This window comes from Mya arenaria, chromosome 15 (genome assembly GCF_026914265.1).
Source record: "Mya arenaria isolate MELC-2E11 chromosome 15, ASM2691426v1".
Lineage (NCBI taxonomy): Eukaryota > Metazoa > Mollusca > Bivalvia > Myida > Myidae > Mya > Mya arenaria.
The window spans coordinates 40807191-40831971 of NC_069136.1; the positions used below are offsets into that span (position 1 = coordinate 40807191).

The 24781-nt window shown below is 33.8% G+C and overlaps 1 protein-coding gene across 2 annotated transcripts; it reads right to left on the reverse strand.

The window, feature by feature from the left end:
- Positions 1-1280: 1280 nt before the first annotated feature.
- On the reverse strand, positions 1281-22797 carry LOC128218695 (uncharacterized). 2 transcript variants are annotated; one of them, XM_052926358.1, is made up of 19 exons: positions 22503-22795; positions 19329-19445; positions 18961-19040; positions 18382-18480; positions 16731-16853; positions 16312-16434; positions 15882-16004; positions 15510-15632; positions 14968-15090; positions 14312-14434; positions 13900-14013; positions 13304-13429; positions 12069-12948; positions 11701-11812; positions 9514-9664; positions 6035-9181; positions 5642-5677; positions 4267-4372; positions 1281-2674 (listed from the first exon to the last, which is right to left on the reverse strand). In XM_052926358.1, the coding sequence occupies exons 1-19, from the start codon at positions 22550-22552 to the stop codon at positions 2620-2622; spliced, it is 5811 nt and encodes a 1936-aa protein (XP_052782318.1). In that variant the 5' UTR covers positions 22553-22795; the 3' UTR covers positions 1281-2619. The 2 variants fall into 2 exon arrangements, with proteins under 2 accessions (XP_052782318.1, XP_052782319.1); XM_052926359.1 differs by lacking the exon at positions 4267-4372 and having other exon boundaries at positions 22503-22797.
- Positions 22798-24781: the final 1984 nt, after the last annotated feature.

Sequence of the window (24781 nt, forward strand, 5' to 3'; positions counted from 1 at the left end):
TGACTTGTGACTTTGTGAACATTTTGGGTTCGTGTACATTTTTGAGTTCGCACAGATGTATGTTATTCGTTAGGATGTGTGTTGATAAACATGCCTTGCTTCGTGCAAGTTTGTGACTTTATATATTTATAAGGTTTCTTTAACATTTATGATTTCGTGAAAAATTATGATTTCTTGAACATTTATTACTGCGTAAACATGTGTACAATTCATAAACATTTTTGGCCTTGTTAACAACTTTAACTTCGTAAACATGTGCGCCCTTTGTGTTCATTAATGGCTTCGCTAACATTTGTTTTCTTTGTAAGCATTTCAGGTTTCGTGAAGATTTTTGACATCTTGAACATTTTGGGCTTTGTGAACATTGGTGATTTCTTTAACATATATGATTAAGTGAACATGTATGAATATCGCAATGATGTGTTGCTAAGTTAACCTTTATGACTCTTTGAACATCAATGACTTTATGAGCATTTATGTACTTAGTGAGTTTTTGTGGCTCCGTAAAAAGATATGACTACCTTTGTAGTAATTTGTGGCTTGGTGAAACTTTGTAACTTCGTGAACCTGTGCGTACTTTTTTGCATTAGTGACTTTGTGACAATTTGTAAATTCGCGAATATTTACGACTTCTTGAACAGTTGTGTATTTCTTGAACATCAATGAATGAAAATGTATGACACATATGATCAACTTATAATATCGTCTACCGCTGTCATTGTGTAGCCGTGCATATACTGGCAGAATACGTGGATACTTAATAACATTGAACTTTAAACTTAAATAAATGTTTATGAATTAAAACAATTAGCCTTTAAACATTACCTCTAACAAATCCTTTGTTGCATAAAAGTTTTATAACAATACATAAACGATGTTGTGTAACATGAACAGTCTCGATGTTATACAATGTTCATTAGAAACTTCATTGACACACACACACACATTAACAGGGGTCAATAACATTAGCATGCAATATTTCCTTTTATATATGCATTCTTTTTGAAAATTTTCACGTGTAAATATTCATAAAGAATCACTGATATATATGTTTTCATCTTACTGTATTGTATAACAATATGTCATATGATACCATAGTAGTTATATGAAAATACTAGGTTTTATGTTGACTGATTTTCTTATTTCGATTACGTTTAACTCGGAAAATTTTGAAAACAACGGAACAAAGGTTTTATATATTACATATTTATAAACAATATATACAGAACATATTAACCCGAACGGGGTGAAGTTTTCAAAAAAAAATCTAAACGCAAACATGGTATGTTCAAATTACAATTTTAATAAACAATTGAAAACAAATATAAAAGCAGATTGTCAAACATAGCTTTTAAATTTGCAAGGTCAATACAATAAACATATGTCAAAAGTGAATATGAATCCAACTGTGTATTACATATGAAAGCAGAGCTTATATACATTCATTAATTTGAGTTTCATTAATTCTGAATTATTAAAATGTGGAACGTATGGTCTTTGTCAGTAATTCGATATTAAGAGTGAAAGTATTATGCACAGAAAACAACAGCTGGACTGGTGAAATGTTTCCAAATTATAATATATGATTTATGAAGATTGCATTTAATGGGGAGTCGTATTTGTAAAACAGTATGTGTCTTAATGATAGTTGATAATGTTTGTTTAAAAATATGACAACTGCAATTTCGGCAATATACGAAGATCCTTCAAATAGTAATGTAATATGATTATTATTGCGTAAACAAAACGAATTCGCTTTGTTGAAAGCCCACAATATATGCCCCCCCCCCACCCTGTACACTCACGCACTCCTCTGTTTGCCTTCTAACCATTGGCGTTAAAGAGTTTATATTTATGTACGTACACATTTTATATAAAATGTCATCTTCACACAAAATACACCTTTGTGAGATTATGGCATAGGGAAAGGCAGCTACGACCAACATATTATGAGCCAAATTGAAGTTAAACACTCTTTTATATGTTTGTCATCCAGCAACAACACTTTTTGAAGAACCTTCGTAAGTATATATGTCACAATACAGTTACATACAAGTACCAATGTTTTATTGTTCTTTTGATCAGATGGAAATAAAGTTTCCATGAAATGGTAACATAAATGCCCGCAAGAATAATTCATTAACAGTTATAACAAAGATTAAAATTAGCATTGTACAGCCAATTTTGTAAAATGTGGTATAATTGGATCTGACATTTTTTAGAGAAAAAGCATACACTATATTTAATAACAAATATCATGTCAGAATTTTTTTTAACAAAAAATAAATTCATCAACAACATGCTTCGATTTGACACTTTGTGTATCCCCAAATCTCCTTTTGAATTTGCTTGAACATATAAAGAACATTATATGTAGTGTCCGCATTATGATGCAAAAGTGCCTGTACAGATATATTCGCCACAACTGGAACTTAGCAATAACACCGGATTGGCAAAAATGAATCGTTCTAACTGCCACACAAAATCAAATGAAAAGTTTACTTTGACACATGCCTACATTGAAAAACAAAAAAACACAAACAAACATGGCTTATCGTCCCAATTTCTCCACAAAGCCACATGACATCTAACTTAAACACGTGTCAATATTTAGAAACTCTATGAGTGTCTCGTTCCAACTGCTTCAAACACTTCAACCTTATTTGGCACCAGCCTATAATGAGAAACATAAACGCAGCATGAGTAAAAAGTTCAAACTGCATCTTTATGTCACTTGACAATCTTACTTTTTCACAAACCTACAATGGGAAACATTGTATCGTTCCAATTGCCTTATAAAGCCACATGACATCTTACTTTAACACAAGGAACCAATAAGAAACACAAACACAACATTAATGTATCCTTCCAACTGCCCCACAAAGACACACGACAACTAACTTTAACACAAGCCTGCAATGCGAAACACAATCCAAACATGAGTGTATCGTTTCAACTGCTTCACAAACACCATACGTGCTCGGCACAAGCCTGCAATGCGAAACGCAAACACAGCATTAGTGTATCGTAATAGCTGCTTCACAAAGACCATACGTGTTCGGCACAATATTTATGCGAAAAGCTACAGAAACAAGTTCAGTAGCAAAATGTATAAAAATAAACCCGGTTTAATGGCACTGGGCAAACGCCAAAGACATATGGCTAAGATTATGTAAACCACAAGCCTGCAATGCGAAACAGAAACACAACATAAGTGTATCGTAATAACTGCTTCACAAAGACCATACATATTTGGCACAAGCCTGCAATAAGTAACACAAACACAGCATGATTGTATCGGAATAACTGCTTCACAAACACCATACGTATTTGGCACACAGCTGCAATGCGAAACGCAAACACAACATGAGTGTATCGTAAAAACTGCTTCACAGACACCATACGTATTTGGCACACGCCTGCAGTAAGACACAAAAACGTAACATAACTGTATCGTTCCAGAGCCGCATGATAACTAGCATGTCAATAACACGAAACACTATCAGTGTATCGTTCTAACTGCTTCACCTACTTCACACATATTTGATACAAGCCTACAACGAGAAACACAAACACAGCACCCAATGTACTGTCTATGACAAAAGGTTTAATGTGTAATATTTTGGATCGATTTAATTCGGAATTTATATTCCCTTTAAGTTCTTAAAGCTATGTATTTTATTAGCAACAATTATTCTTAAACAAACGTGGTCTTTGGACGATATGATCAAACAACAACATTATTTTGTTAAATGTATGTCTTTGTATTAAAATCCGGTGTTTTAGATTATAAGAAGCCTATTACGGAAGAAGCAATATAAATGGAAGACAATTTTAATGAAAATGTTGTAAATGTGCAGTTTCTTAACGAGCGATCATAATTCCAATGGCGCCATCTGAACGATGAAAATTAGGACAACACTATTGCGCAATCGTTTCAAATCAATACCAGATATCATTCGATATGAAGGTGGAATTTTGATGAAGAGTCCTTCAATTCAACAAGATTTCTTTGTACATTTGAGTTGTTATATTAAGCATTGTTTTACAAATCCGAAATTAATTTTGCCCGTAAGGAAACCGGGACTGCAAGTTAAATTTACATTAGATAAAATTTAAGTTTTCAAGGGATTTAACTGTGAAGCAAAATTTATATTTCGTGTTGCAATACGTTCACGTTTGTTTACTAACTGTTTCTATGTTAAAATTTCTTTCCGGTCTAATTATGTGGCGATACTTTAGTTTAAAACCAATTAGATAAAATACCTTTTGTAGCACCATACACCACAGGCAACAATAATCACAGCTAAAATGACGGCACATGTCGTAAGTATCACCGTTAGTGTCACCACCAGTGTTAATGGAAACTCATCTGGAAAACACACATGAAAAACTTACATTACTAATATATCCAAGCCGGAAGAAAAATACAATACATACTGGCATTAAACTGTCAAAATAAGGTGATATTTGAAGATTTAAAACCAGAACGTTGCATCAAAGCAGTTACAATAATACAATGAAATATACAGGGACACTTGCAAAACAATACACATAAGCCCTGTTAAGCGGCACAAGAGTTCAAATGATGATGAACTAGATAAAGAAACATATTTACACCACATAATCAAATACAAACACCACAAACAGACTATAGATGCATTACAAATGTGATATGTGACGGGATTACCACATTGGAACGGTCATTGAAACACGTGTTTACTTGGACATTAGTGTACTGATTCAATTAGTCTGTATAGCAATACCCATACTTGCACAAAAACTTGATCAATGTTTTCACAATTAAAAATATAAACCTCACCAGAGCAAGCATAAACTTGAAAACAATGAATATTCTGCAAACCAAATGAAGATAGCCGAATCAAATGTGCTAGCTCTTTAAATGCATGAAAAATCATTCAAAGACAGCCATCTGACATAGCTAAGCCATTAGTCACTACATATATTAGTCATATGTGTACCGTGTTTCCATATGATTAGCACATGGGCTGAATATGTTGAATTGATTATACCATGTCTGTTCCTGAGTAGGGCAATTATTGCTAATTAGCAAGATTTCTGTGTCGTATTTTACAAAATAAGACAAGGTTTGAAGTGTATTTACCGTTTATATTCTGTGCCAATGGCAACAATGCCGATATTGGAAGACATAAGTCATTGGTATAGAAGGGCAAGCTGTCAAAACGTACAAATTAATGTTACATTACATCATCATTAACCATTTGGAAACAACAAAAACAACTAAAAGACAAGATGTATCGTTGTCCATTTCCATAATAAAACATCTATAACGTAACAGCTGGACACTCAGTTCAGAGATCTGATAAGCAGCACAATGTAATTAAGATAAAGATCAATACACAGCAGTTGTGTACTATACACGGATTGTTTTTGGGGTGGGGGTCAATTAAAGCAGGCTTATACTAGGCCTTTAAGCTGATTATTTAAACAAACGTAACATTAATCTGGTAGAAAAATGCTTCAAGTAAAGTGTTAGCCATTATACCGTGCTAATGATGAGTGCTGATGAAAGCGCAACCCGCTAAATATCAGACCATTCAGTACTTAATAGTAGCTTCATTACACATTTCTGGCAATTCTGTACCAGATCATATATTACCTTCAGTAGTCGTTTTGTCGATTATGTCCTCTTTTTCTGTAAAATGTACAATTCATTGATTTAAATAGTATAGTAAAGCTTTACGGGGCAAAGAAACGAATTCATCAGAGAAATGGAATTTTGATATACAAATCATTACTGAGATCTAATTTTCGTGAGAAAATGGATAAGTTTATTGCAACTTGAAAATTTCACTTTAAAACAGATCGATTTTAAGCAAACATACTGCATCTTACTATAACTATTTTTGTATTAAAAGCCTTTTTCTTTCTTCATTGCAGGACGTTTACAAATACTTGAGAATATTAACCGTAAAAAAACAATAAGTTCAATTAACTGTCGTTTATTTTACTAGATTCGTTTTAGAAAAAGAATCATTACAAATTAAAATACCTGTCACACTGACGTACGCCTCCGGCATGATAAGACTGGCGACCAAGTTGGATGCTACACAGTGGTAACTACCTTCGTCTGAATAAGTCACGTTGCGGATGGTGAATATCATGTGTGCCGACGAGTTGGTGATTTGTTCATAGTCTTTAAACCAAATGAAAGTCGGAGGAGGACTTCCTGTGGCATTGCAAATGAGCAGGCATGTTTGTCCTGCCACTACTGTTTGGTTTTCAAGAGGATACATAGTGGTAGGTGAAGTAGAGCAGAAGACGTTGGACTTATTAATCGCATCTAGGTGATCCAAAAGACCAAGAGACATTTCGTATACCTCGAGAATTTTGAGGGAATAGTTATTAGTCAATGTCAAAAAGATATCCTCAAAGGCGGAGATACGTTGTATGCTTTGATTTTTGTAAGGTATGTCAGTTGATGGAAGAACAATTTCATAAAGCGATGCAACAGCGTAATGTGCACAATCCAGGAAAGAGACACACGTATCTGCACTGAAATGTGCGCTTGTTACGTTTTCCATGGCGACGACCCAATAATTGACCATTTCTAGGGAATTGGCATCATCGGTTTGATTTTGAAGCATTGCGGCTGCATCTCCAGAAAATCTTTCAACATCCGATAAGTATGTATCAGAAGTTAAATTTGCTTTTGCGCTGTCGATGGTTTCTGTCAATTCAGTAAGGCTGATGTTGAATTCAGCTTCAGCTACGTTCGGATCAATTCCTAAATCAGTTAACGATGCATTTCCTAGGGCCTGCTTATCTTTTAAGCCCAGATCATCCTGTACAATTGACGCATTTATCAAAGTACTAGCTGTCTCGTTTGCCATGTCATGCAAGGCAAAGATAGTGTCAAGCAGAAAAGTATGGATGTTTTTAAATGTTTTACAATTTTGCCGAAATATTTCTGTCCTAATATCATATTCACTGTCCGTTTCGTTAGTAGTAAAGCCAAGTGTATCCGCGATTATGTCAATGGTCTCATTGTAAAGTGTTTCTGAAGCATTGACATGAGTATCCCTTGTTTTCCTATAATGCTTGTACAATACATTAAGAGAATCAAATTCTATCTCTCTTCGCCTGCGTCCGAAGATATTTCCGATGGAATCTAAAATAGCTGATATTGTTGCTTTGGCAGCATACCATAGACTTTGGAAAATGTCATTGAAATTGATGCGTATTTTAATTGTTCTAAATCCTGTTTTAAAAACGTTAACATCACAGTGGACATCAAACACAGCTATATTACGTGATGAAAGCGTAACTTCAAATCCGCAATTTCGCACATCAACGATACTCTCTAATCCATATTTAATGATCATATTTAAAGCTGCAACGCCTAATTTCACAACCTGCTTTACAGCCTCAAGAGCAAGCTTTGCTCCTTCCAATATCCCTTTAGTTGCCTCTAATCCTAATTTAGCCAAATCAAGTGCCGCTATAGCTATGTCCAAAACAACCCTTGATTTATCAACAATGAATTGTGCCGCCGACACGACCACTTTAGCGGCATCTAAGGCTAGCATTGGAATACGAACAAAAACTTTGGCTACTTCTAGCGCTAAATAGGCAATAGCTCGAACAGCTCTGCATAGAAGGTTAAGGGTAAGGCAGATTGGATCAGGAAAAGAAATCATGCAGCTCGTAAATTTACAACATGGGTATGGTATTTTAACTCCCCAAACCCGTTTGTGACAAATTTTACATTTAATTCCTGGAATACATATTTTCTTGCAGTCTTTAATCCTACATAATCTGTCAACATTTCTTTGGGCTTCATTTAGTTTACTTAGTGCATCTTGAAATGGTTTCTTCGCATCTTCTAGTTTATCTTTTGCTCTTTCAAGTGCACGTACGGCATCATCGAATTTTGAATTTGCATTACGGAAAATCGACTTTTTATCTTCAAGCCAGTTCTGAGCAGAAATTAACCCTCTTTGAGCCTTTGTCAAGCCATCCTGTAACTTACTTATTCTTTTGTTAGCATCATCAGCTATTGTACTGGTAAATCTACGCAGTGCAGCTAAATAACCGTCATCAAAACTACCATCTCCATCGGCATCGGCTACAAAACTTCCTTTCACACCAAATGACAATTGGTACCATTCGTTTCCAAGTTCTGCAGATATTTGTAGTTGTGCTTTAAATGTATTCCATACATTTCCTTCAAGGTAAAGATACAAACCTTGATTTGTTATAAACAGGTCTGCTTGAGCTTTAATTCCAAGGAAATCGGCTTCTACACGTAACAAAGCAGCAAATTTACCTTTTGAGTCTAAACTTATAGCGAGTCCAATGCCTGCTCCTTCTATACGAAGGAAGCGCCCGATCTTAATCTGAATTACTTCAGAAGAGATAACAGCCAAAACTCTGGCGGCGTTTTCTCCCTTAAGAACACTATACGCGCGTTCAAACCGTCCGCATGACCCCAGAGTTTCTATGGAATACACAAGCTCAATTTCTAGTCCTAATATCTTCAAACCTGAAATATCTAGGTCGCCTTTAAACCGAAATCCAGCTCCGTTGATTTTCCTAAGCACCATGGAAGCTTGTGCAGTTACATTACTGAGCAACATATTTACCCTGTTCCGTATTGTGTTGGCTTCTTCCTTAATAAGATGTGTAACGTTGTGCTTGAGTAATCGTGTGTTTTCTCTTATCGACTCTAAAAATTCATCTGTGTCGTTTTGCAATTGTTTCCATCCCACTCTCCAGACAGCAGTAACTTTTTGAAGAACAAGTTGCAGATTTGGTTTATCAAAGTTACCTTCATCTTGAATAACGTCTTCAACAATGGCTAAAAACTTCTGACCAGTGGTTATTACTGTATTAAGTAATATGGTTGAATGGTCTGACAATAGGACTTGATACCTAGCTGAATAATCTCTTGTGAGATTAATAAACCGTTTACTTATGCGTTTTAAATCAAGAACTTCTTTCTCTATATCAAGTAGTGTTTGATTGTGGGCAGGAGTTTTTGAATCGCTGGCAAGAAAAACATAGGCTTTAACACTGACCCCGGGCTTAATAAAACGCAAAAGTGGTGCATCGAGAAATGCTTCAACGTTGAAAAGTAGCGACATGAAGACTCCTGCAGGATTTGCATTAAGACCACAAAAGTTCCTCGGATTAGATCCTGAAAATTAATTACTTTGTTATATTGTTCTGTAAATATTGCGGACATGGGCGAAAATTAAAATAAATTACACAAAACGATTGAACGTGTTGTTAATCAAGTGGAAATAGAATGGTGTTACGAGGTGTGATTTGATGAATTAAATGGCATGTAGTAACACCCATAGAATGTCGCCATTAACAAATCGTATTGGCAAAATTGCTTTAGACATCTAAGCAGATGTCACGTGGCATTTATGAAAACGAGTTAATAAAAAAAGATCGTAATAAACAAAATAATATCATTTTGTCCGAGATTATATAAAGAAATGTATGTTCAAGTAAATAATTTACCTCCAAGCGAAGCAAGAGCGTTAACTTCACCAATACCACTACCTCGAATAGTTTGCTTTCCAAATGGAGTTTTGAATGTAAATTCTAAAACACCAACTGCTTCAAGTCTAACCACAAAACCCCATTCCTCTAGAAACAAACTATATACTATCTGAAAAAGATAAATACAAATATCTTAAAGAAATGCACAAAAATAGTAAGCTATATTTTGTTATAACTAAGTGTCACCTTATACTTTAAACATTACTTATACTTTTGTAATGAAGTTTCGACTGCATTCAATCAAATGTATGATAGTAACTTATCGGTCAAACAATTATCGCATGGCGGATTATTCCATTTCTTTGTAATGTTCCGCGCGGTCGAAAAAATGGCACATCGAATATATGACAGTGTATTTTTGTCATCTTCCCACTCCCCCGACGAAACAAAATAACAGACATTCACTGCGCACTGTGCACGGTTGCATAACAGTGACATGTGTGAATATTTCTTTTAATCTCGAAGCCACGACCTTCTTATTCATTCCCAAGACTAAGTATGTTGTGGCAACGACTTACTACATCGCTCGCAACACTTAGGTATCTTTTAAATGTGGCCATGACATACTTAGTCGAGGTAACGAGTAATTTAGTCGTGGCCATAATATAAGAAAGTCGTATAAACGAGCGAGTCGTGGTCACTACATTCTTATTCGTTGAATAAAATGTAAGTGACAACGAGAAGATAAATCACACACATCACCGCTATTTTAGATATTTGTGACACCATAGCATTGAAATATATGGCCGATACTGTTTGAAATATATAAATGCGAAGCTCACTTTCATTGAAGACAAAATTGTTCGTACCAAGGTGGGGATCCCCTGATGTATCTTTAAACATGATTTGTTGCCTGTGTATACAGTTTGTGTTGTGTGTTTGTATGTATGTGCCTTTCTTTCTGTGTCGCGTTAGTCCTTATCGTGTGTCTCGTTTTATACTTAAAATGTTGTTTCATTGACCATTGCAAGACAAAAGAGTAATAAAATTGTGTTAATACTACATATTTAAAATGATGTTAGTTCTTGCAAAATTACATTTAATGTGACACTCTTATTTTATATCAATGCATACACATGTATTACAAACATATATTTTGACTGATAAACCTTTCCCTACTTACTCAATAATGCATGATAATTATTAACAACTGATAACAAGATTGGTACCGTGTATCATTAGATCAGCATCTAGACAATTCTATCCTTATGACTTTTATGTTAATCAACTCAATGCGAATCGCAATTATTTATTATGTTATTTCTTTACAATGAAAAATTGTCAATCACTTTAAGTTTATCAGTTGTGTAAGTTTTTGGTGCAAATTTGTTGACCAATTTGTCTTAAAAATGGTGTATTATTATCCGTTTGAATCAATCTTGTTATTCTTCACTAAATTAACCAAATGCTAATTTATTGATACCGTTGCTTTTCATCCTACTTGAATTGTGGCCGATGTATGGCTTACTAGGAATTCATCACGTGTAAACGGTTTTACATATAGATTGCTTATGGCATTTAACTGGGACAGAAAATAAAACATACAACTAGATTACGTGCAATCTGTTATTTAATATTGTCTATAATCTTGAAATTATTTAGAAAACGAGTGACCCGTTCAAGTATCGATAAGCACATACATAGTATAAAACGATTTCTTCACTTGATACACATAATCAATAATGATTAAATCTCTTTTCCGTTTATCGCATCATGTCACAGCGCATATTAACCGTTAACCGGAAAGACGAGGAAAAGGTAGTCTTCTTTTCGATATTCGGCTTCAACAGAAATTTGACGAATAAGCATGTTTAAATATTCGTAACTTCGCCACTGACAGAGAGAAAGGTCGAAGAAAAGTCACAAGGTAACGGCATCTACCACACGACATACGGAATATATAATGAGTCGTTTTGTATAATACTGTCGTGTTTTGGTGTCTTTTTGTTATTTTGATTTGTTTTAGCGGGGATGATAACTAAGAAATTGTATAAAACGGTAAGCATACTTTTGAATATATTTTAGAAACTTTTTTATTTAAATTAGATGAAGATTCAATTCAAACCTCAAAAACATACATTGTTTCTGGCTAACTGAACATTGTACGTGATATAATTCTATATTCGAGATTATTTTATAGCTTACATTCACTGGCGACGGGATAGAAAGAAACGCATTTGTCATTCCTGATACGCGGAATATGTCAGAGTCCATTCGGAAATTGCCTCCAAGCCATATATTTGCTTCTTGAAACACACTGAAAGTAACAGTTATCTGTACACTAACAAAGTAAAGGTTATTCATGTATACAATATGATCTACGAAAACTTTGTTACAAATCATTCCTTGTTATTTACAGACATATGTAAAAAAAAATTATCAGCTAGTGATATCTTATTTACCCTCACTTAATGGTATCATTATTATTCTATTATTTTCTTTAGGTTCACGTTGTATAACGTAATGGCTTACACCTGTGTTAAAATCCGAAAAGCTATTTTCAGTTAACTTACGGATACTGAATAATTTCATCCCCGTTCCATTGTTGCAAATGTGTTGTCTTAGAATGCACGTTTATGTGCTTTTGAAGAGACAACCCTACTCCTATCGGGCGGATATAAACACCAGAATCGTTGATCAACCTTCTGAACATGTCAAATCGGTCCAGAATGTCCCTTGATTCTTCGGGCAAAATAAGGAATACAGATCCACCATAATCCTGGCAGATATCAACAATGATGCAGAACTTTTTGTTACTGACTGCAGCTGGTAATGTTATTTCCTGACCGTAGATAGACAAAGCAAAACTGTTGCTAAATTTCAAAACAGTGTAAAGGCGATCAGAATACAAAGGTGCCCCTCTGCATTCTGTATTTTGAATATCGTTACCTTTACTGAGCTCTGTCTTCAAATCATTTACACCAAGTATTTCGTTGTCAGTTGGGGAAAATTGTAGCCAGTCAGGCAATGCTTTCTCAATATTATTAAAAAATGATGATAAAAATGAATTGGAAACCAGGAAGTCTCTAACATATCGTGGCGTTGTAGCAAATGTCCAGCAGGACAGCGGTCTTTCTTCTCCAAATGGAACGCCATCGTTGACATCACGTGTTACCGATCCGGTAATTAATTTAAAATCGTCGATTCCTTCGATGACTTCCAAGCCTGATATAGACACTGGAAGGGCTATTGTGTTTGTCTCAACAAATACAATGCCATAAGTAAATATTCTTCCAGGATTAGTTTTCAACCTGTACCAATTTGATGTTGAGGAAAGAAGAACTTTAACATCAGTTCCCTCGTCGCATTTCGCTAAAAGAATTGTTGAGCAGCCTCGTGGTAGAAACCGTCGCAATAACCCATACTTGGAGAATACGCTTGGTCCAGTTAAGCCTGTAATACATCCAGTTACATACGATCATTTATCAATTGATATTACTATACTGATACCGGACCTTATACAAAGATTTTAATTGACACAACCATATGGATGCCGGTCATAACTGGTCTCCACTTAAACATGATAAGAATAAGTGAAAATGCTTTTTGTGTTTAATCATATTTTATACTAGTCAATATATGATAAATATCGATGCAGAATACTTTATAGGCTCAGTTATGTTATACATCACCTACAATGACTCATATGTTTTTGATATTAAATTAAAATACAACATTTTTAAGGAATATTAAAGTATATGATTATCATAGCACTGTTATTGTTTCTAAATCAAGTCAATATACTAACCGGAACAAGTGAAGCCGTCCTCGTTCAAGGTGCTGTTGTCGCTGCATTTACAAGCAAATGAACCCACTGTGTTTATACATTCGTCCTCACAGCCGCCATTTAGGAATCCAGAGCATTCATTAAAGTCTTGGAAAAACAAAATTATAAACGTTGCAGCATGCGTTGGAAGTAAATCCAAACAGATAATGTTATGTCTTGATTTTCGTTTTTTATAAGATGAAACATTACACTGTCTTCACACTTGTTAACAGTCTTAAAAAAGGGATATCACTATATTGAACACTGCGACCTTCAATTACCGAACCTTTTTGTTTCCGAACCAATACGTAACATTTGGAAAAGTATTAAGTCAGTTTTGAACATTGTTCCACAAAAATATATCATCGTTTTTCCAACGAAGATATGCTTATGATTCAGACATGTCTTTAAGTAAACACCACGCTGTATTATGATATTAAGAGCATTGGCAATAAATCAAATTGAACTTGAATGAGATGATTTTATCTGAAATAAACAAATAAATGATGATACGATCAAACAGATATGCATTTACATATGGCTACCGCTATTTGTGCTAAATTTATGTCGCAACCAACCGAGTTCGCAATGCATTCCTGTGTAGCCCTTAGCACAAGAGCAGGAATACCCGCCAATGTTGTCAATACAAACTCCTCCGTTGTCACATGCGATGCCTTGGCAGTCGTCTTTGTCTGTTAAAAATAATTAAATGACAAGCATTCATTGAAAATTGTTCATGGAAAATAACAATATGACATGTTATTTAACCTGTTTGCAAGAATGATATAGGAATTTGAAACGAAAATGTGAAACGTAATAAACAAATGGACCCCCTGTATTTATACCTTATACATTGTTTTTTATTCACAAATGATACTGTGAAGTTTGTCAAAGATTGGAAAATTATGAACATCGACAGATTCATGGAATGAAAGCCAAGTGAACATCTTTAGGAAGATTTGTAAACACGGTAACAGTTATGATACGTACTGATACAACTGAATGTATCTGTCCCAAGTATATATCCTTTCTGACAGCTGCAGGTGCAACTGCCGGGTGTGTTGGTACATTTCTGAGAACACTGAGACGTTCCTTCTGCACATTCGTCCACATCTAAGATAATATACACGTTGTGATATTTACATAAATGTACGAAACAAAATCACCAAAGTTCAGATCAAATGATGTAAGTAACTTGTTTGTGTTTTCTTATCCCAAAATATTAAACCTTTTTGGTATTTATGTTGATTGGACATAAAGCTGTTTATTATGGTTTAACTTTGCGTACGATATATAAATGGTTCAAAAACACTAACATGTTAAACCTAAGATTACAAGTAGAAACTCGTATGAATATTTCTAAATTTCGTTTAACTAAAGATGGCACTTTGTATCTTAATTTGCACATACTCTTTCAATTCCATTCCAAAAATAAATATATTTGTAGGTATACAGTATATTTATAAAAGTAAAGGAACATAACGATCCTTACGTTATTTTGAAATGCATAAATATCTGTAAACTCAATATTTAGTTGAGAAACTCAATAACAAATTTACTCAGATTTCTTTTGAATATGACCTTACACAAAAGCAAAAGTGATTTAACAGAACACACTTACACTGATGAGAAGAACTTTGCCATACCTGTACAAGTATTTCCATCAGTGTGTAATAAATATCCAGGTCGGCAGGTACATTGGTATGACCCTTTGCTGTTCGTACAAATGTGATGACACTTATTGTTGTGTGTGTCACACTCATTCACGTCTTTTGGAATAAAGAATAATTGTAAGGCAATTACAAAATTTACACGAATATCTATAGTTTGAAAACCAAACATTAACATCATTTGATACTTGCAATTATTAGGTAAACAACTTTTTCACAATACAATGAAAGCTTACAAGCGTATGAAAGAACAATCGAAGTTAACGATTTATAAAGGTTTTATTGACATGCCACCATGTGAATTAAAGACCTGCGTACCTTATAGTTTCGTTTAAACAATCACACGTTAAAAATCACAAACAATAAATCTGATGTCATTTATATTGTATCTGATATGCAAGTAAGGGCAGAATTATTTAATATTTTATTGTTTGGATATTTTGTTCATTATTACACAAAACGAAAATACTCAAATAACGACCTTGTAGTGTTACGTATAGTGTAACGTTTGTAGTTACCTTTGCACGTTTGTGGCCCAGTGTCAAGAAAATATCCTTTTTCACAACTACATGTGTAAGATCCAGGAGTGTTGTTGCACTGGTGGTCACAAGGGAACGGAGTTTGCCTGCATTCGTCTACGTCTGAGTATAAATAATTCACCGTATGTACATTTTTATTGTTTCGATAAAGACAAAACTAGGTGTATGTGTCTGGTTAAGTTACTTGCTAGTGGCTCAAAATGTCTAGTCAAATATGATATGTATAGTGTGAGTGTACATGTTAATATACTGTGTTGTTTTATTAATTGACAATTAAATATCCGATGAACCGGTTAATTGAGCTTTATGAAATATTATCAATGTTATCCATCAAATAAACCATTTCGTTACCGTCACATGTTTTTCCACTGGAAGCCAGCTGGTACCCGGCCCTACATGAACACGTATATGAGCCAAAAGTGTTTGTACAATCATGTCCGCACTGAGATGTTCCCGCAGAACATTCGTTGACATCTGAAAATGCGTATCAACAGTTGCATATTATTAGCCAAAGCAAAACAAATCGTATTTATATTATCTTGTTAAGAAATAACTCTGCTTATTTTCAATTATCAATAGTTTTTAAGAAGTTGTTTATGATTGTTTCAAAAGTAGCATTTCAAAGTAACAGTGCAGTCTTTTTTCATGGCGTTCAAATATACTTTCTTAAGTAAGCTGATTTTTGATTTGTCTGCAAAAATGATTCATAACAAACACATTGTAATTCAATAGATTGCGAAATTATAGGCCATTACATTTCATTGGAAGACTTTACACTAACCATTGCATTGACGTCCGTCCCAAGCAAGTGTGTAGCCTTCTCTACAGTTGCACTGATGTGCCCCTGGCTTGTTTGTACATGTGTGAGCACATCCTCCATTGTTGGAAGAGCACTCGTTCTTGTCTACGATGAAAGAGATGAAAGAAACTATTTGCCGTGCAATTTATTACAATCATAAGAAATTTATTACCAGAATTATTATCTATTTATTAAAATCCAATTAGTAGAAGAACAAATAATTATATGATGCATATTTGAACACGGTAAAACTGTAAACTCCTTTGTTTCCATGCAGAGTTGTGTGTAATTAAACACTTAAGTAAGATCATTACATACAATTTTCATTCGTATGAGCTAATCATGTGTCAATGTATGTAAGGATTTCATTATTGAACATCATAATAAACTATTAAGTATACCTTCGCAAGTTTTGAGGTCAGTCTTTAACACATATCCACTGTTGCATAAACATGTAAAAGACGCCAGATTGTTCCTACAGACGTGCTGGCAGCCGCCATTGTTTGAGGAACACTCATTTATATCTGAAAAAAATATTCAGCCTGCTATTATACATGTTGTCTAAACGGTTGGTTGCTTCGAAACCTCACTATACATTAAATGTGTGCACATAGCTGTCTCGGTATAATTGAGACTGTTCACCTGTTGTACAACAATATGCAACACTACCAAATACAAGCCAACAAACTATTTTAGTTTATTGTAGGTAATTTTTATATCATTTTATACATAGTAAATGTAAAACGTCGAAGCGTTGAATGAACAAGCGTCTCCCAAAGTGGCGAGTGAGTAAGAACAACAAATAAAACGTGTGAAACGTTTACGTGATCCTATTTTTTTAAAACCAAAATTAAGAGTAGAACATTTATCAGAAGAACAGAACAGATAAAATAGAAGTTTATTTTGACTTATGTAACAACTCGTCTCATCAAACAAATATATACAACTAACACATTCATGCGTAACATTATCGTGACAAGGTAGTCAATATCAATAACAATTGAAGTATTGCTAAAAATAACATAGAGAATGTTCATTTTCATTCAAAAAACATTGGCTACACCCAAACCATGTCAAAATTGAAGCATGGTATTTGAAGTAAACCTTCTGGGGGCTAAATCTCCCGGTTGAAGTGTACCCAGGGGCAGATGAATGAGTTTTAGGGAAGGACAATATCATTGCATAACAAGTTTCTAGACCTATTGGTGTAAAATTTTATCAGAGTTTAGTTTAAGTATTTACATTGTTTTGGAAAAACATGAATCGACAATATAAGACATTTTTGTCAGACTACCAAATCTACACTGTCAAGTGTTTTTTGACGAGATATTTTCACATTAAAAACATGTTCAGTTTAACCGTGAAACATAGTGAAACATAGTGAATTAAATTCACTTCCTGGGTACAAAAAATAATATTATTTTCTTAAATAGATGCAAGCACCTTCAAAAACAATAATTTGTTGGTTGAGTAGATAAAACTCATTCATATTGTAGGAAGACTTCTACGGAAAAAAATGCAAAAAATAAGTTTTGGGCAAACACCCGAACGGTCATTATTTCGTAAACTATGCTCTTGTCTTTTTAACACATACTCATCCGTCATTGGATTTATGTATCAAGCTTGCTAAGGAAGTCATGAGTATTATGTGCAGGGTATCATGTGAAAAGACAAATAAATTCGTGAGATAAAAATTTGCTATAAACAAAGTAAATATTGTTAAACATATAACCTGGTTTACTTGGATTACTAATAATTTTGAAATTGTCTAACTGTTGCTCAAGTGTGATGTATTTGGACTTACAAAATTAGTACAACCTTTGCATCAGTGTAATGTATTCAGACTTAAAAAACAGCACAACCGTTAATTCGGTGAAATGCCTTCAGACTTCTTTGTTTAACTGTTCCATTCTGAAATACGTTATGTTCGGCAAACGCCTTATGGGACAGTCCGCGTGATAATACATAGAAACAGTATCTTGTCATAAAACACAAAATCGACTTACAAACTACAGCGGCCTAAATAGAAGGTAAACTATAATTTCCTTGTACCTTCACACTTTGGAAGTTTGTAGCCAGTTCTGCAGCTACATCTGTCAGGCCCTCTACACGGGTTGCTGTTCAAACATGACGTGGACCCATAGCACAAGGCTGTATTAACATAAACACAACATATCTTCATATATACCAACTTAATAATACAAAGCAAACTATAGGGAAAAGTCAATCAGTTAATAACAAAATAATATAATAACAAACTTGTTTATATGCGGAAAACGAGTTTGTTTTGGGTTATTATTTTTGTTTGCATTTATTTACTGAAAAGAAAAAGTATAAATGTGAATATGAACTGCTTTAAGGAATCCGGAATCATGACTCATAGTAAAAAATCACATAGTTTCGTCATTATCATCATGATCATAATGAATCATCTTCATCATAAAGAACAAGCAGCAGCAGCAGCAGCAGCAGCATTATCAACAACTATCACTCCACCCGGAGCAGCAGCAAATTTATCAGCATCAGTATTTTCATGATAATCGTCCTGATCATCATTTTGTTTGAATCCTAATCATGCATGTAAGGCCTTCTGGAGAATGGCATTGAGACCAAACTAAAAAAATAACATACGCGTGTTACAGTCTGATCCTGTATATCCCGGGCAGCAAACCTGGCGGTAACACGTGCTATAACATGTGTCATATTTCGTCCTGTAATATAGTAAGATAAGCAGATTAGAGGAGAGTCATGCTACATACACAAAACAATATTATGATTATTTAAATTGTATATTGTTATTAACATATCGGCTTCTTTCTTAATTATCATATCGACAAATACAGAGTTATGGTTTATAAGCATGCGCTTTTATAACGTGTATTTTAATGTGAAATGTCCTCCCATAATGAATAACTGTTTCAAGTGAGTGTTTAGTTAAACGTCATGTAGCTCTACACACTCTGACGGTCAATGTGTCTTCATCCTGTCGTTAAACATACCTGTATTTGCTACATCGACAACACCAAAGGAATCCACAACTCGTTGTGTATCTCTCCTTTCTTGAGCACTGACTGCTACATGTATATGCTTCAGAACAGAATCCAGCTTCTGCATAGCTACAAACACGTTAATGATATACGTCATTTAAGGTTACTTGTTTATCGGAGATTTGTTCCTTCCACAAAGCAAAAGTGCAAGTATCTAAGCAAATGACACAAATCTACATGTAATTGTTGACTGGGTAAAGATGACTTGTCTGACATAAACACATTCTGTTTAAAGACATTTTGGAAAAATGCCAGACATATTTTCTGAAAATCTGTTATTATCTTCGTTCATAATATTTTAATTCATAAATACACCTACACATGTTCCAACGGATGTATGTATTATTCTCGCTAATTATATCAGTCTGAAACAAAATGATTCTTATATACTTTTATAGTATGGCCCTACAAAGAGATATTGCACTGTGGAAAACCGTTAACAACTGCGTATTAAACATGACATTTGCGATTTACTTTTTCATGATTTAAACCATTAATGTTATCTTGTTACTCAGAGATTTGTTGATTTTAATATATTCAATTACATTGAAAGCGATAAACATATCTCTGAAAGATTCCCTTTTAAAACCAACGCCTGAGATGATATACCTTGACAAAAAGTGTTTGTTTGAAATTGATTGGTTATGAAAAACGAGAAATAAGTTTGTAAGGGTAATACGAGTACGTTTTGAATTATTTTTTGCATTTATTGAATGTCCATATTGTAAAATTCGTCATAAAATACGCGAAAACATTTGAAGGTAGGATGTTATAACCCAAGTTCGGTGTTGCCTGAAATAGCTTCAAGTTTAATATAGTATATTTGAGCTGATATTAATCAATAGGCAACTTTTACACCAGGTTTATATTCAATACGCGTCTTCCATTTTAAAAACGTTTTGTAAGTGTTAGCGTAAAATACGCATGGCTGAATTATACAAAGTGTTAATTTTCATAGACACAACTTGTTGAACCACCGACAGACAAAGTTATTTCAATTCAGTATACAAAAACGTGTATATGTATGGTATATGACATCTTGAAATAATCAAATGAAAGTATTACTTTTCGATCAAGATGGGTTTAATTTCCACATAATCAGTCCCAATATCCGGTAGATCGTATTAGATTCGAATAGATGTTTGCAAATTTTGATTTCATGAGGCTAAAAACACAAGAGTCGAATACGATCTCCCGGATTAAATCGCAATACGACTAACCGTTCTAGTATAAAATTACTGATTTGACTCAACAGAAAGACACGTTTTGCGATTGTACTGCTTATATTGATGATTCGTTTGTAATAATCATCTTTACTGATACCTGTTTTTGCTTGAAGATTATAATGTATAAAGGCGATAAACACACACTTATTTAACATGGAACAATGTGCTTTTTGTAAAAATGAAACGACAAATATTTATTTGTAATTATCAAGTTTTGACCTTGGAAGCCAGCAACATAATGCATGTAAAGTACAATAAATTAAACAGATCATTGCACAAATCTTCATCCATTTTTGTCGGCGTTCTCATCTTAGGTAAGAAGGATATTTTACCTAAACGCAAGACACTTAAGAAGTATCAATTTCATTTGAGTGTTTTTTGATGACTGAAAACTGAACTTAATATGTGCATGCTAAATAATGAATAATCCAACGAACAATCATTTTAATCCTCCAAACAAACTCCTACACAAGACACAATGTTACATTAGACGTAGACATAATGTTTTGTTAGGTTGATCTTTCTGCCGACCCCTCAAAAGAGTAAATGGGTAACTCACGACAACCTCTTGTACGCAGTTCAATAATTGAATTGTAGTATTATATTTGTTTAATAATTTAAAAAGATAATTAGGACTCTTTCTTAAAACTAATGTGATTACAATATTGTTTAATAAAACAGCATGCAATGATAAGCAATTAATTTGTACGAGATCTGTTTTGGCGCGTTCTTGTCGGGTGTTTCAATATGTTCGTAAAAGGCTTAAGGTGTGGGTTTTAGGCCTCTTATTGATTTGATTTTTTAACACAATTGCATATACATTAAATCTCCGAAATTAAGCATTTGAAAAACATACCATTTGTTAATTGCAGTGTAAGATCACGTTCTATTTTATTCTTGTCAATTGAAAACTCATACTTTCACTCATGGCACAGTCACTTGTGAAACTCTTTTTTATATGATCACCCCAAACATAACGAAATACTATAGTGTATTTAAATTGACATTATCTTCACTTAATCGAACATAAACTATCCCTTTTTAACTAAATTTAGGAAGAAAATAATACACGTCTAACTGTTAAACACAATATCATGAACACGATGCGTAATTTGGGAAACACTTTTTAAGTAAGCTGTATAATATACTGTTATTTTTGCTCAGATAGTAAAGGTCTTACAAATAAGCTACTTCTCTCGCATCCATTATGTAAAATGTTGATACCTTGTGACTCCATATAATGTTGGCTTCCTTTACAAGGTATTGCTTGCTGATTGGTATTATGTAAATTATGATTAACCATACCAATATTAAACATACAGTTGTTTCATAGTTTGTATGTTTGCTCTCTTATAGATACCTTCTTAAGATTAAGGTACACTTGAGTTTTCATTATGATTTCATTATAACATAACAGTTATTAAGTTTGTAGCAATTCGGTAACGTTTTATTAAGTTTATATATATAATAACTTTATTTCATGAAGATAACACATTAAGTTATATTGTTATCTTCTTTACAATGTGGTCTTCAATGGATTCTATAAACGTATTAGTACACATTTCTCATTCAAACAATAACAAACACGACGACATTCAAACACAACATATAGAATGTTCTAAGTTATAAATGGCAAAACTAAATCTCATTTAAACAAACAATTTTAACAGACAGTCTTCTGTCATAAGGTGTTTTTTAATTGTGTTTTAAATGCAAGTAAAGATGATGACTTTCGAATAAAAAGCGCTATAGAATTTCATACAGATTTAGCCAAATGAGTAATTGACTTCTTACCATAGTTTGTATTGTAGCAAAGGGAACTTTAATCATAAACAAATCATCAATGTTCCTTTATATCACTTAAATCATTTACAAAATAAGATAATAAAAGAAAGGTTACCTGAATAATGTTAAAAGCACAATAATACACAAAATCCCGTGTAACTTCATTTTCGAATATATGCTCTCTGTTTGTGGTAATACCGGCGACACTATTTTTCATAGACGTTAAACACTGCAATGCTTAAACTGTATTAACACACCCAAATAAGTAAAGGTGTCATTTCAATGTTAGGTTAAGTCATGTTTACTTATTGCGTTTCAAATATTAAAAAGACTGCAGTGAATTGTACGGTAGCGTATCATTTATCTGCTTCGACAGTTCAAGCACGATTAATATTCAAATATTTTACTTCCTCATCTTCACTTGCAGTGCTGTAGTGTTAAGCCTTCTATTAAATTTGCATAAATTGTATTTCATTAAATGCACTGCAGAAAATGGTTTAATATACGGGAATGTACTGAAACCCGTTCATCCAACGTGTACGGTAAGTGTACGGGATGTTGAATATACGGGTGTGTTCGGACCCGTATATTCATAAAATTCGCACATCTTGAGTATACGGGATTCGATGTACGGGCGTGTACTAACCCGTACATCCGTGTTATAATATAAAAAAAGAATTATGTAATCAATTTAGGTCTTTGGGTGTTTAATTTGATAGCATATATGATATGAACGACATTTATACCATTGACTTAAAAAATCACTGTTACGTGGAAAAACAGGATGGTGTCAGTAAAAATTATCTTTGTAGAAAATAAAATGCTTTAATGGGTTTCGACAGCTTTTGAAATTAAAAAAAGGTCTGAATAATAACAAATAAATAAATTGGACAATACTGAGTTGATTAACTAACGACTAGTACTTAAACTATTTCGATGAATGTACGGCAACGTACATATCCGTATATCTAGAGTGTACGGGCATGTACGGTCTCCGTACATGTTGAAAATACGGGAAATTATGTTCTTCCGTATATTCATCGCGTACGGGATTATACCATTCCCGTAAACGATGAATATACGGGCGCGTACAATTCCCGTATATTATGGATGTACGGAAATATACCCGTTCCCGTACACGCTGAGTAAAAGTAACAATTCCCGTACACTATGGATATACGGAAATGAAGTCCCGTACACCCATGTTATAAAATAGTTTTAAATTTTGTAATCAAGTAAGGTAATTTGGTGTTTTTTGAGAGCATATATGATATTAACAACATTTAAACCATCGACTTGTATACATTTTTCAGTGTTAAGTAGAGAAACAGCAATGTGTTAGTAAGGGTCACGTTTTGTAGGAAATGTAATGCTTTTCGGGTTTTAACAGCCTTTGATGAAATTAAAGCGACATGTTTATGATAAAAAAAATTAATGAGATTCGACAATGCTGGTAGAGTTGATTAACGGCTAGTTTGATGAATGTACGGCACCGTACATATCCGTATATCTTGAGCGGACGGACATGTATGTTATCCGTACATGTTGAGTGTACGGGAATTTATGCTCTTCCGTACACTTTGAGAATAAGGGATTATACCATTCCCGTTCACGATGAATATACGGGCTTATACATTTCCCGTATATTATAGATGTACGGAAATGTACTCTTTCCCGTACACCCATGCTTTAAAATAGTTTTGATTTTTTTAATCAAGTAAGGTTAATTGTTCTTTTATTTGACAGCATATATGATATGAACAACATTTATACCATTGACTTGCAAAGAAACAGGAATAGGTAAGTAAGAGTTTTGTAGAAATTGTAAATGCTTTTTGGGGTTTTAACAGCCTTTGATGAAATTAAAGGGACATCTTTGTGATATAAAAGAATAAGATTTGACATTGCTGAGTGGTGTTACATTTGACAGTATATATGATACGATCAACATTTATTACATATACCATTGACTTATTTGTTTTTTCCGTGTTTCGCGGAGTAACAGGAGTCGCGTTTTGTAGAAATATTAAGGCTTTTATGTCTTTTAACAGCCGTTGAAGAAATTACATGACATCTATATGATACAATATAATTGAATTCGACAATGCTGGGTGGATAAATTCACGGCTAGGGCCCGGGAATGTTTCCCGTACATGATAAATATACTGGCGTGTACAAATCCCGTATTCAAACATTCCTAGACCCGGAACACATAACGCCCATGCGACTGAAAGCGTTTAACAGTTTTAAATCCGTATTTAAGAGTTAATCATGCATTCAAGAGATTTTTGGTATGAAGTTGCTGATTTGTATTTCATTTCAGATTTATTGCATTAAATTAGGAAGTTTTATAACGCAGAATCAATAGATTTAAACTCTTCGACGTCCTCTTTC